Consider the following 12,500-nt stretch of genomic DNA (forward strand, 5'->3'; position numbering starts at 1 on the left):
GTAAAAAATGTTGATTAGAAATTTTGTTTTACTGTGTTGGAGAGGAGTATAAGGATTTTTCTTAAAAGATTTTTTTTTATATATAATTGATTGAATTTTGATATTAGTGACTTAATTTTAGATATTAAGTTATGATATTACTTTTATCAGTGGTGATGGAAGTATTTTCTCTATTCAATTTTATTTTTTTCCTCTCCTTTCTTTTATAATCTATGAATAGATTTTTTATATCTTTGTACTTTTTCTTTCAAAACTAATTGTTTTTTAAAATGATGTAATGAAAACAGTGATGTATAAGAATAAGTAGTAAGAAAAATGTTGCTTGTTGGAACTTTTTAAATTTTGTTTCAATACAGCATTGCTTGATAGAGAGAGAAAGAGAGCGAGCAAGTGCAACAGTGGGCAAGAGAGAGAGATAGAGAGAGAGATAGAGAGAGAGAGAGAGAGAGAGAGAGAGAGAGAGAGAGAGAGAGAGAGAGAGAGAGAGAGAGAGAGAGAGAGAGAGAGAGAGAGAGAGAGAGAGAGAGAGAGAGAGAGAGAGAGAGAAAGAGAGAGAGACAGTGGGCAAGAGAGAGAGAGAGAGAGAGAGAGAGAGAGAGAGAGAGAGAGAGAGAGAGAGAGAGAGAGAGAGAGAGAGAGAGAGAGAGAGAGAGAGAGAGAAAGAGAGAGAGAGTGAAGGGGAGAGCAAGAGCGAGAGTGAAGGGGAGAGCAAGAGCGAGAGTGAAGGGGAGAGCAAGAGAGAGAGTGAAGGGGAGAGCAAGAGCAAGAGGGAGTGCAAGAGCCAGAGCGAGAGAGAGAGCGAGAGGGAGTGCGAGAGCCAGAGCGAGAGAGAGAGAGAGAGAGAAAGCGAGTGAGAGCAATTGAGAATGAACGAGAGCGAGAGAGAGAGAAAGAGAGAAAGACTGACAGAGTGAGAGAGCAAGAGAGTGGTAGAGTGGTAGTTTACATTTTGAAATGAAGTATAAAAGCTAAGAAAACCAAATATTTATTATTAAGGATAAACAAAACAAAAAATACTTCCTTTAGTACATTTTCTTTTCGAAGAAAGATTTTTTTTCTTTTTCTTTTTTCTTTTGATCAATGGAATAATTTGTGCCTTTCTGTATTTTCATTTCTTTCATGTACTGACTGCTGGTGGGAACAGAGAGTAAGTTGCATGTATTATCTGTATCACTGAAGTAGACTGTGGTAAGAGGGTATCAAAGCCTAACACCATAACTCTTTAACACCATAAAAGTGGAACAGCTTTTATGGCATGTAGCTGTCTTAAATTTGTTGACTTTGCTTGTCCATGTGCTTTGAATAACATTCTTACCTTTGCTTCATTTTTCATTGCTTTATGGTTTGTCTGTTTTAGTCTTTTGCATATTTGTATTTCCAGCTGCCTGTGGATTACAGTTGAATTAACGTGTATATACTATGGGATGATTAAAAGGGCATGGTTATATTGATTATTTCGATCACTGTGGTACTACTATTATGAGTATATTTTGTGTTTATATATAATTTGATATAAGAGGGTTAGACGTAATTGTTCTTGAATTGGTTGCATTAACTTTATATTGGAATGTATAAAAATATGCTTTGGAGAATCCTTTTTTTATGGCAAAGAATTGTATTTTTGTTTGCAAATGAATTTACAGTGACAGTAGTCTTATGTTTAGAATTTGAGTTTACTGAAACCAAAATAATCAAAGACAAAGTTGATCAGAATATTGATATTTTTTAATGATAATCAAGAGTTGATTTAATTGTATAGCAGTCAGCATAAATGGTGGTTTTATACAACAGATTTAAATACATGAAGTTTTCTATATTGTGTATGTATTCGGAGAAGTTTATCATTGTTGGTTAGAGTTATTAATTGGTTGTTGGATCTCTGAATTATTGTGTTGATATATAATTTTAGCTTAATTAATTATAGATTTTTTTTTTTTTTTTTTTTTTTTTTTTTTTGTGAATATTAATTGCATTTGCAATACCAAATTATCATTTTTTGTGTGGGATATTGAACATTGCAAAATTGATCTCATGGAAAATATTACTAACTGACTAACTCTTCGTGGAAACACTGCTATATTGCTGTTGTTAATGCATTTTTCTTTAACCTGCAGTGTAAGATTACTAATAACTTGGATTCCATATTTATTTTTGTCTCGATGAAATGAATGTGAAACATGGAAAATAAGTAAATTTAGATAACTTTTTGGTAAGGAAAATGAAAATGTCTAGTATTCATGTTTATGAGACATTGAACACTAATAAAGCAAAGAAAGTAAATCATAGACATTAGATATTAGAAAAAATATATATATATATATATATAAAAATTGGAATATTGATTTCTGGAAAGGAGTTAGATATGGAGAAATATGAGCCTACCCCTCTGTTAATTCTGTTTTAACCCTTTCTTTCCCCTCTCCCCCTCTCCAGCATGGGCATGGCAGCCACTCTACGCCTGATCTACCGCGAGAACGGCGTCACTCGGGGTCTCTACCGCGGCATGAGTATCAACTACATGCGCGCCATTCCTATGGTGGCCGTGTCGTTCTCCACTTACGAAATCACCAAGCAGGTCCTGGGGCTTGACACAGGACTCAGGATCAAGACTGGATAGGCAAGGTTGTGTTGGATTGGCTTCGGTTGTGATTGGGCTGGGTCGGGTAGCATGGATATTGGATAGGTGGAACTAGATTACATCGAGCAGTTGGAGTGGATTTGAATGGCTCAAATCATTGGGTTGTTTTTGATGGAATTTGATTGCACTGGATCAAAATGGATCTAGTGACCCCAGACTGGATCAGATTTGAGAACCTGCCGTTATTTGAGGCGAATGAGAGCGATAAAGAATAAGAGATTAGAACTGGTTTTATTTTTTTTATTATAATACTGTTTGTCAAATTTTGGGTAGGACTTGTTTTTTTATTTTTGTATTATGAGCTAAAGGTATAGGAACACTCATTGTCCTAGCATTTATTATGATTAAAATTTGTAAGAAAAGATGTATGTATGTTCCATTTATTTTGTTAGGTAGTAGAAGTAAGACAAAGGAATATAATTGGATTAAATTCTTGATAAAATAGGATTAAATTAGACCATTTTTTGTTAGTTGATGAAAGCTTTAGGTTGTAGTTATTTCCAATGTTTTGTACTTATGACACTTTTTTTTTTTTCTTCTTTTTTTGGTATATTTGACTTCCATTAGATTGTAAACGTAAAGCGTACAAAATTATTGTTAAGGAACTATGGTATCAGCAAGAGTCCAGTGTGATTTGAGATTTTTATGGCGGAAACAGAAGACATTGATACAAGTATTGAGTATTCACAATAACATTGATGTGTCTGAATGACTTTATCTACTGTTATTATTATTATTATTGTTATCTATTTATTTAAGTTATTTATTATTAGCTCAACTTTACTGCATCTTGGATGTCCTTCTGCTTTGATAATGAATGTCATGTAACTTGGTGGTGGCAATCTTAACTCACTCAGACATTTGCTCTCTCAAGCACCACTTTCCGTCCATCAGCCATTTCTGTAGGGACCTTTTGCCGTGAAACCATTTGAATTATGCTCCTATGTGCTTTTATTTATTCTTTATTTGTTTATCATTATGCTTTGGTTTTTATGTTTGGAGAGACACATGTTTTGTTTGTTTTTTTTCTCTCGCTTTTATTGTTTGTACCCTCGCTCACACTCTCTCTCTCTCTCTCTCTCTCTCTCTCTCTCTCTCTCTCTCTCTCTCTCTCTTTTGTACTGGACTTTCATATGTATATCAAATGAACAGAGTTGGGAATAGAGCATATAACTTCCATATTCTGAAAAATTTTAAAAACAGAATAGAATCCCTTTAAATAAGTTTTATTACCTGCATCTCAGAATAATGTTCGTTAAAGTTTATCCGGAATTTGCAAAACATAATCCTAAAGCAAATACCATATAAATTCTCTTTTGTTTTTTTCTACTTTCCTGGGCAAATATTTTTTCATTTTTATTTTTCATTTTCATGGGCTATTTTCGTCTCAAGAAGAAAGACTTGATAGAGGTCATGGAAAGATTTTACAGCACAAATTCACAAAGATGGACAGCAGTCTTGGTTATGATCATGTAAGGGAATTTAGGAATTTATATTGAGCAAGATTATGTTGATGGTAGTGCATGGAGGCAGAGACAAGTAATGTGGATTTATATTTAGTTTTGAATTAGTTTCGTGGCAAAATTTTAGCTTGTTTGATTTAAAATTAAGGTTTTTATTTTTGAAACTTTTTAGTAGTTTTGAGTCGCTGCCTTATATGTCAGAGTAACAGGTGTAATAATTTGTTTTTTTTCCCCGGTCATGACAGATTTCTTAACTATGAGATAGGCTTTATTTGCAAGTTTATTTTATTCTTTATTAATTTCTTATTTCTGATTTTTTGTTCCTGGTTTATTATGAATAAATGTATTTACTTTGTTGATAATTTTTATGTATTTATTCTTAAGTTTGTTTATATATTGTGTTTTATCTGTGATTGTTCACAAATAGTGTATAGTTAGAATATATGTTTGTGAATAACGAATAGATTTGATATAAATACTTGTGGGTTTAGCTGACAGAATGCTATTTACATGTTTATATATGTATATATGGATGTGTATATTTCCTTTCATGGATTGCTGTAATAAGAAAATAATGAACGAAGATATTTCAGAGATCCTTTTTATGATTATCTGAAGGTCAAGGAGGGTGTTTGGGCTGCTATTTCCTTAAATTGTGAAACATTGGAAACTTTAAATCATCTAGGTTTCTAATAGAGTTCTTGTGACAATCTATAGAGGGCATGGATGAAGAGGATATCCTGACAGGACAAAACGCGCCATTAGTTTTCCATTGTTTCTTAGTACCAGGATAAATTCATTCCAAAATCTTGAAATATGAGAAAATTTATTTCGTTATGTGACAAACACAAACACAGTAACGTGTACACAAAGATGAAAGGAAAACAGCCACAGTAAGAATTGAAATTGAATCGTAAATGGGTATCCATTTTGGTATATTATTCGTCTGAACAGGAACTCATGAAGAGTTCGAAACGTTACGATTCAAATTAATTTCTTACTGTGGCGGTTTTCCTTTCATCATATTTCAGTATCATTTATTTCTGGATGACTGTTTAGAATCATTGTTTTTTTACAACTTTTGGTGCACAGATTTTTCTAGATGAGTTGTTCTTTTGAATAAACAGACAGAATTTTTGAAAATAACAGACATGTCAGTAAGGCAAAAAAAGCCTTATTGATAGGAGTTTCTAGGCCTAGAATATCTTGTGTCTACTTGCCATTTTTGTTTTATTTTCATTTGCTTTTGCTTTTTGTGCCCATGATTAGTTACACTTACCTAGGGAATATCAGTTCTCATTCATATCTTCTGTACCTCTTCTGGGATTAAATTTGGTTCAAAGATAAAGTCAGGGTAAAATGTAAAATGAGAATAAGGGATAGATAATATTTGAATAATTTTATTAGTTATGTTCAACTTTTAAAAGATAACAGACTTTGTTATAAGATTTTGGAGTGAGTGTTTGTTTATTTTAGGCTTTCACCTGGTTGTGTTTGAATTTTCCCCTTTTTCTCCTATATCTCCCTCTCCGTCTCTTTCTCCACCTCTCCCTCTCCCCCCCTCTCTCTCTCTTCTCCCTCTTCCTCTCCCCCTCCCCCTCCCCCTCCCCCTCCCCCTCCCCCTCCCCCTCCCCCCCTCTTCCTCTCCCACTCCCACTCCCACCCCCTCTCTCTCCTCCCTCTCCCTCTCCCTCTCCCTCTCCCTCTTTTTTTTTCCTATGTTAGAGTTGAAGGCCCTAAGGGATCCATCTGTATCTAAACTCCTCCTCGAAATAGGTGGCATTGGTGCTGATTACAGAAAATGGGAAACAATTGCAAACCTTTTGGAAACAGTTATTTTGACTGGGGGGGGGGGGGGCTTTAGTAAGTCTATACATCTGCTTTATCGTTTTTTTTAGTTTTCATATGTTCTGTCCTCCTCCTCTTTTTTTTTCTTTCTTCTTTTTTCTTTTCTTTTTTTTTCTTTTTCCTTTTTAATTTTTTTTTTAACCTTTTTTTCTTTTTTCTTTTTCCTTTTTATTTTTTATTTTATCCTTTTTTTCTTTTTTCTTTTTCTTTTTCTCTCATGCTCTGTCTTCCTCCACATTGGCAATTGCTATCTTTGCTATCCTGAGTGAAGAACCTTCCTAACTGGTTCCATCGTCACAAACCTGCATCTCTTGCTCACTCGCTCATTCTGCAACTTGCGCTTTTCTTCATGTGGGCAAGTCTCACTGGCTTAGTGTTGGTGTATATTTTTATAATACATTAGGATATAGAATGCTTAATACATCTTTAAATATATTTTTTCTTTTCTCTTCTTTCTATCTTTTTTTTGTTAGTATTATGGAAAATACGCTTATTTGTTTTCCTTATCTTTCGTATGCATCTCCTCGTGTTTTATGGAGACATTGTTTGTTTGAAATTAATTATTATTCATCTTTTAGATTCATCTTTTAGGTTTTAGACCTTTTAGATCTGATCTTTTATCTTTTCCAAGTGATAATCAATTATTAGGTGTAAAAGTAAAATGTAGTGGATCTTCGTAGAGATATTACATTACTTATTGTATCACGAGGAACATTTTACATTACTTGTTGCATCACAAAAGTATATTTGTTTGCTTTTTGAGCACTTTTATCCAGGCTCCAATCTAGCTGGTGTCATAACCAGTATATTTCATGTTTTTGTTTGTATGAGATTTTCTCCTTAGTTTCTTTTAAATGTCTTTTCTTTAATCAACTGCTGTTTATCATTTTTTTTTTCTTTTCTTTTTTTTAATACTAGAAAGGTATGATGTCATTCCAATTAATTTAATGGTTCTATATAGTGTTTAGTGTTTGAGATTTTTGGAATAATACTCATAATCACAAAGGGTATTCAGTAGAAAATAGTAAAGCTTTAAATGACTGATTTCTGTACAGTTTGGTTAAAGGCACAGTTATTAAATTTTTTTAGTTATATATAGCAAACAGAAGCTTGAAATGCACATGGAACTGACTATGATGTTATGAATATTACCTTTATGTAATTATTCTAGAAGTGTTTTGGAGAATCATCTAATCATGTATTGTTTTTGAAAGAAATAACCACAGTATGTATAAGTTAAAATTAAAAATTTGTAAGCAACTTTAAGTGAATGTAACTAGATTAACCTTTTTATTTCCAATGTAAAAAGGATTTTTTTTTTTTTTTTTTTTTTTATAATTAATAAGCTGTACATTATATCTATCACTGCACATCCATGTATGTGTACTTGTATATATTAGAATGTGTATTTATATTTGAGTAATTACAGAGCTCAAAATACAAAAAATGCTCCCATGTTATTAGCTTCCACAAATATTTATACAAATTTGCATTGATTTTTTTTTCTATATATGAAATACAATATAAAATAAATGGTGAAAGTTAATTTATGTAATTGATTTACCTTCAAACTTATTCTTTTGTTTTTATGTTGTCATGATAAGTTACATGAATCAGTAAAATAACTCCTACAAGTGACAGTTTAAACAACCTGTAGACTCTAAATTTATTATCTGAAATAAACATTTATGTTAATTTTGATAGTCCTTTTTTTTACATTTAGTTTCACAATTATTCCAGTGCAACATGGGATGGGATATAGAATTCAACATTGAAGCAGGAACACAAAAAGGAAAAACTATATCTAAATTTGACTTCACTGGTTTCCCGACCCCTGTCTCTCCTTTGACCATTCTATCCATTTTGAATCTTCCACCCCTGTCATTACCAAACCTTCAGACTACACTCCTTCCTCTCTCCAAATGTCCTCCACTCCATCTTCTACTGCACAGTCTTCTTCATTGTCTACCCCCACCCCCCTTATTGCTACTCTTCATCCTTTTTGTCTTCCACCCAACAGTACTGCCTCTCTCCATGCTACCCCATCTTCCTCCCGCCATCGTCCTTGTACTGCTTCCATCACTACAAACCCTTTGAGTAGCCTTTTTTGCCTAGCCAAGTGAGATCCTTTTCTGTGATTCCCCATACATCCCTGTACTATGTCAATACCTTTCTCTTCCAACAATGTCTCCAAAAACAGGTAGGCAAAGTTTCCTTTCGCAGTCGTTCCGATCGTTCACGCCTTGTCACAGTTACAAGCTCGAGCACTGTCTGAGTCACAAGCTCGAGCACTATCTACCCTAACTGACCTCACTGTTAATCCTATTCCTGCCCAACCTCACTCCTCCCTTAATATTTGTACCGGAACTGTTTCTGTCTCCGACTGACTGTCCTGTCTACAATAAGGACTGGTCTGACTGAGAAAACGACCTGCTCGCATGCCCTGTCGACTATGATGCAGTGGCAGTCCAGCACTACACTATTCTTCCCAGAAGCCAACGAAAGTCCTACTTAATATTGCCAAGATTAGCTTCCGGAGACAGGACCTCCCCCATGAAGTTTACATTGGTGGAGTGTCCTGCCCTTCAGACCATATCGACCTCATCCCCGTCAATGTCAGAAATGTTGGCGTTTTGGCCACCCAGCCAAACACTGTCGCTCCATAGCCCTCTACCCCCTATGTGTCCAACCTGGTCATGACCGTTCAAACTGCTCTGCTCAGTCACGCACGTGTGCCAATTTTGGTGGCTCCCGTAATGTATTTTATAGGAGCTGCCCTGCCTGCAAGCTCGAATCTGAGGTAGCAATTCTCAGATTTAAACTAGGCCTCACTCTAGGTGAGAACAGACAAGAAGCACGCCGACAAGATTTTTCTCGTCTGCCCCAACCAACCTATCTCTACTTCCTCTCTCCCCGGTCATTTTTTTCAGCCTAATCCAGATACTCCAATCTCTACCACTTCCCCCGCGCCTCCCCCTCCTCCTCATTCTACTTTTCGCACCGGGCAATCTAAACGTTCCACTCCATCTCCTACCACATCCTCTCCTGTACCTACCTGTCCCTCGACTCCTCGGACATCTATTCCCTCTTCTCCACACAAGAAAACCTCTATTTCTCAAACCACCCAGCCCAACTCCCCTCCAGAAACCCTTGAAGACATCCAAAAGTTCATAAACATGACTCAAGAGAATTATGCACTTCCTCATCCACTCTCTAATCCTTTTATTCGCTCTACATTCAAAGCATCTGCTAATATCCGTCCTCCTCCTTCTCAAGTTCCCCTTACCCTCTTCCTCCCACTCGCCCCAAAAACGCTCCATCCTTTCCTCCTCCATGTGCATCACCATTCCCTCTTCCTTCCCCATTAGCCTTACCACCCCACAGAGATGCTCACGTGACTCCCTTAAGTCACAATAATGTCATTCTGCGTATCCCTCCCCTCCTGACATTCTTCCCGATACTTCTCAACCTTCCCTTGTTCCCTTATTTCATTCTCAGACTTCTTCTCCTACTTCTACAACTATCGTTTTTTACCGCATTACCCTTTGATTGTGTCATAATAACTCTTTTTCACTATTATTCTCCCTACCTCAGACACAGGCTCTCCATTTAGTCTGATCGCCCTATACCTTTATCTCCTTCCCCTTTTACAAATCCCCATTGTATTCCATTTACTCTCCCTCTATACCCTTTTTACTAATATTCATTGCTACAACATTCTACAACCTTTGACATCTAACTCATCTTATCCTGATCGTTAACTCATTCCCACCCATTTCGCCACAATACTTTTCCATGGCACTACATGACGTTTGATGTCCACCACATTTACTTCTTCTAACCATCAACCATTAAGTAATGGAATGGAGGATCAAGAATGTCACAAATATATTTTTAGAATTAATAATGAACTGTTGTAATTGTGCATGTCATAGAAAAGGTATCACGAGTTATTTTCTCTAAAAATATAAGAGATTACAGATACCAAAAATATGACCACAGTAACCTGTTAGGTGTTACAGTTTTTTTTATAAACAACAGTTTACTAATCAAAATAGTTTATCAGCGAAAATAGAAATGAGTCTGCGCGTCCAAAGGAATTCACAGACCAATTGTCTGTAAATACGCTTATTAAATTATTTTATTAACGTGAACATATTCATGCTTATATAATAAATGACAGTTGAATTAACAAAATATTTCATAACCGTATATATGGGTAATTGGTCTGAATTGGACGCACATACCTTTAAAGTAAACTTATAAATGTCAAAGTTGGGAGCAATACCTGGATTAATTCAACATGGGTGGAGGTGCCGCTTTTCAAAATATAGAGGGTGTGGAAACTAGCCTATTACAGACGCCTATCCACTTCCATTGATAATCCGATTGCGATTAATTGTCTTTCAATCGTTTCCAAAATGTACCAAAAGAAAACAAACTATATTCACACATAAAAAAGAACAATGATTTTGGAGGGCCATTTTCAGATGCATCGATTTTTCACCGTACACCGCGGACGTTATGACGCCGTACTCTCCACAGTGAAGACTACAGTTTTTATATTTTCATTTCAAATGCAGCGTTTTTTTAATATATATCTATTATGTTTCTTGTTTTCCTTGTTTTGTTTGTTTTATAATCATCATCACAATCATCATCACCGCCAATCACCATCGTTACTGTAGTTATTATTTCGAGTATTGCTATAAAAAGAGAAAAAAAAAATATATATAAGCGATCTGACCACCCAGTCATGCCGCTGGTAGTCACATCTTGTCGAAAAGAGCGCGACAACCGACCTAGATGTTATATTTGAAAACAACATAGCGATCAGGAATATACGATGGATCTGGAAAGGTCGTAGCACAATCTAGTTTTTCAATTCGTGGACAAAGCGAGCGAGAGAGAATGAGTGAGTGAGTGAGAGAGAGAAAGAGAGAAAGAGAGAGAAACTATAAAAACCGCAGTCTTCACAGAGAGAGAGAGCAAGAGAACAAGAGAGAGAGAGAGAGAGAGAGAGAGAGAGAGAGAGAGAGAGAGAGAGAGAGAGAGAGAGAGAGAGAGAGAGAGAGAGAGAGAGAGAGAGAGAGAGAGAGAGAAGGAGGGAGAGAAAGTGAGAGAGAGAGAGAGAGAGAGAGAGAGAGAGAGAGAGAGAGAGAGAGAGAGAGAGAGAGAAGGAGGGGGAGAAAGTGAGAGAGAGAGAGAGAGAGAAGGAGGGGGAGAAAGTGAGAGAGAGAAAGAGAACAAGAGAACAAGAGAGAGAGAGATAAAGAGAACAAGAGAACAAGAGAGAGAGAGAGAGAGAGAGAGAGAGAGAGAGAGAGAGAGAGAGAGAGAGAGAGAGAGAGAGAGAGAGAGAGAACAAGAGAACAAGAGAACAAAAGAGAGAGAGAGAGAGAGAGAGAGAGAGAGAGAGAGAGAGAGAGAGAGAGAGAGAGAGAGAGCAAGAGACAAGAGAGAGAGGGAGAGAACAAGAGAACAAGAGAGAGAGAGAAAGAGAACAAGATAACAAGAGAGAGAGAGAGAGAACAAGAGAACAAGAAAGAGAGAGAGAGAGAAGAGAACAAGAAAGAGAGAGAGAGAGAGAGAGAGAGAGAGAGAGAGAGAAAGAGAGAGACAACAATCGTGTTGAAAAAATTTCGAAGTGATCACAGATTTGCTGAAATAAGGAATAGTATATCTGATGCATTCAACTACTGATACGTATATATCTATATATATATATATATATATATATATATATATATATATATATATATACACACATATATATGTCTGTGTGTGTTTATGTATATGCATATATGTATATGTATGTGTGTATACATATGTATATGTATTTATATGTATGTATATGTATATAAATATATATATATATGTCTGTCTATACATATATAAGCGTTTGTTAACAATAAAATGAAAGAAAATATACATAACTGAACAAATAAAGCTAATTAATTTTAACACAAATTTAATCTAATCTAATAAACAAGTTAAATCCTGTCTAGTGATTTATAAGAAGCCTGTGTATCAACATCGTCAGCATTATCCATATCGCTATCATTATTATTAAAATTATCATTTTGGAAACTGCCATCATGGATCTCATCACAATGACTTATTTTTATCACCATAACGCTTTCAATATCACCATAATCATCTTTATTATCACTTTCCTTTCATTTTCTCATCCTCACTGTCATCATTGTCATAGTCATCATTATCGTCATTATTTCTATTATTTATCATCTTTCCTCGTTTTTCTCCTCTTCCTTGTCCTCATTTCCGTTTTCGTGAGGATCGTCATTCTTCCCATTATCTGTACGAGTTTAATTTCAAAACAAATTCAACTCAGAAAGAAAAAGAAAGGAGAGAAAAGAAATGGAGGAGGTAAAGCAAACATGAAGAAATATGATACTAAGAAAGGAAGAAAGGACGATGAAATAAAAATGCCACCTGCGGATATTATGATCATAAATGTCTTTCATATTTCCCATTTCATTTAAACGACTTCATTTAATTATCTTTTTCTTCGTATTCCAAAGAACATA

The 12,500-nt window shown here is 35.4% G+C and overlaps 1 protein-coding gene across 2 annotated transcripts in view; it reads left to right on the plus strand.

Annotated features, from left to right (window-relative positions):
• LOC125046941 (graves disease carrier protein-like) overlaps nt 1-5,686 on the plus strand; it is a 41,632-nt gene extending 35,946 nt beyond the window's left edge. The window contains exons 7-8 of one of the 2 annotated variants that reach the window (XM_047644979.1): nt 670-672; nt 2,434-5,686. In XM_047644979.1, the coding sequence (XP_047500935.1) occupies nt 670-672; nt 2,434-2,617 (187 nt within the window). In that variant the 3' untranslated portion in view covers nt 2,618-5,686. The remainder of the gene's footprint in view (nt 1-669; nt 673-2,433) is intronic. The other variant, XM_047644980.1, reaches the window with a different exon arrangement.
• The last annotated feature ends 6,814 nt before the right edge of the window (nt 5,687-12,500 follow it).

Source organism: Penaeus chinensis, chromosome 39 (genome assembly GCF_019202785.1).
Source record: "Penaeus chinensis breed Huanghai No. 1 chromosome 39, ASM1920278v2, whole genome shotgun sequence".
Classification (NCBI taxonomy): Eukaryota; Metazoa; Arthropoda; class Malacostraca; order Decapoda; family Penaeidae; genus Penaeus; species Penaeus chinensis.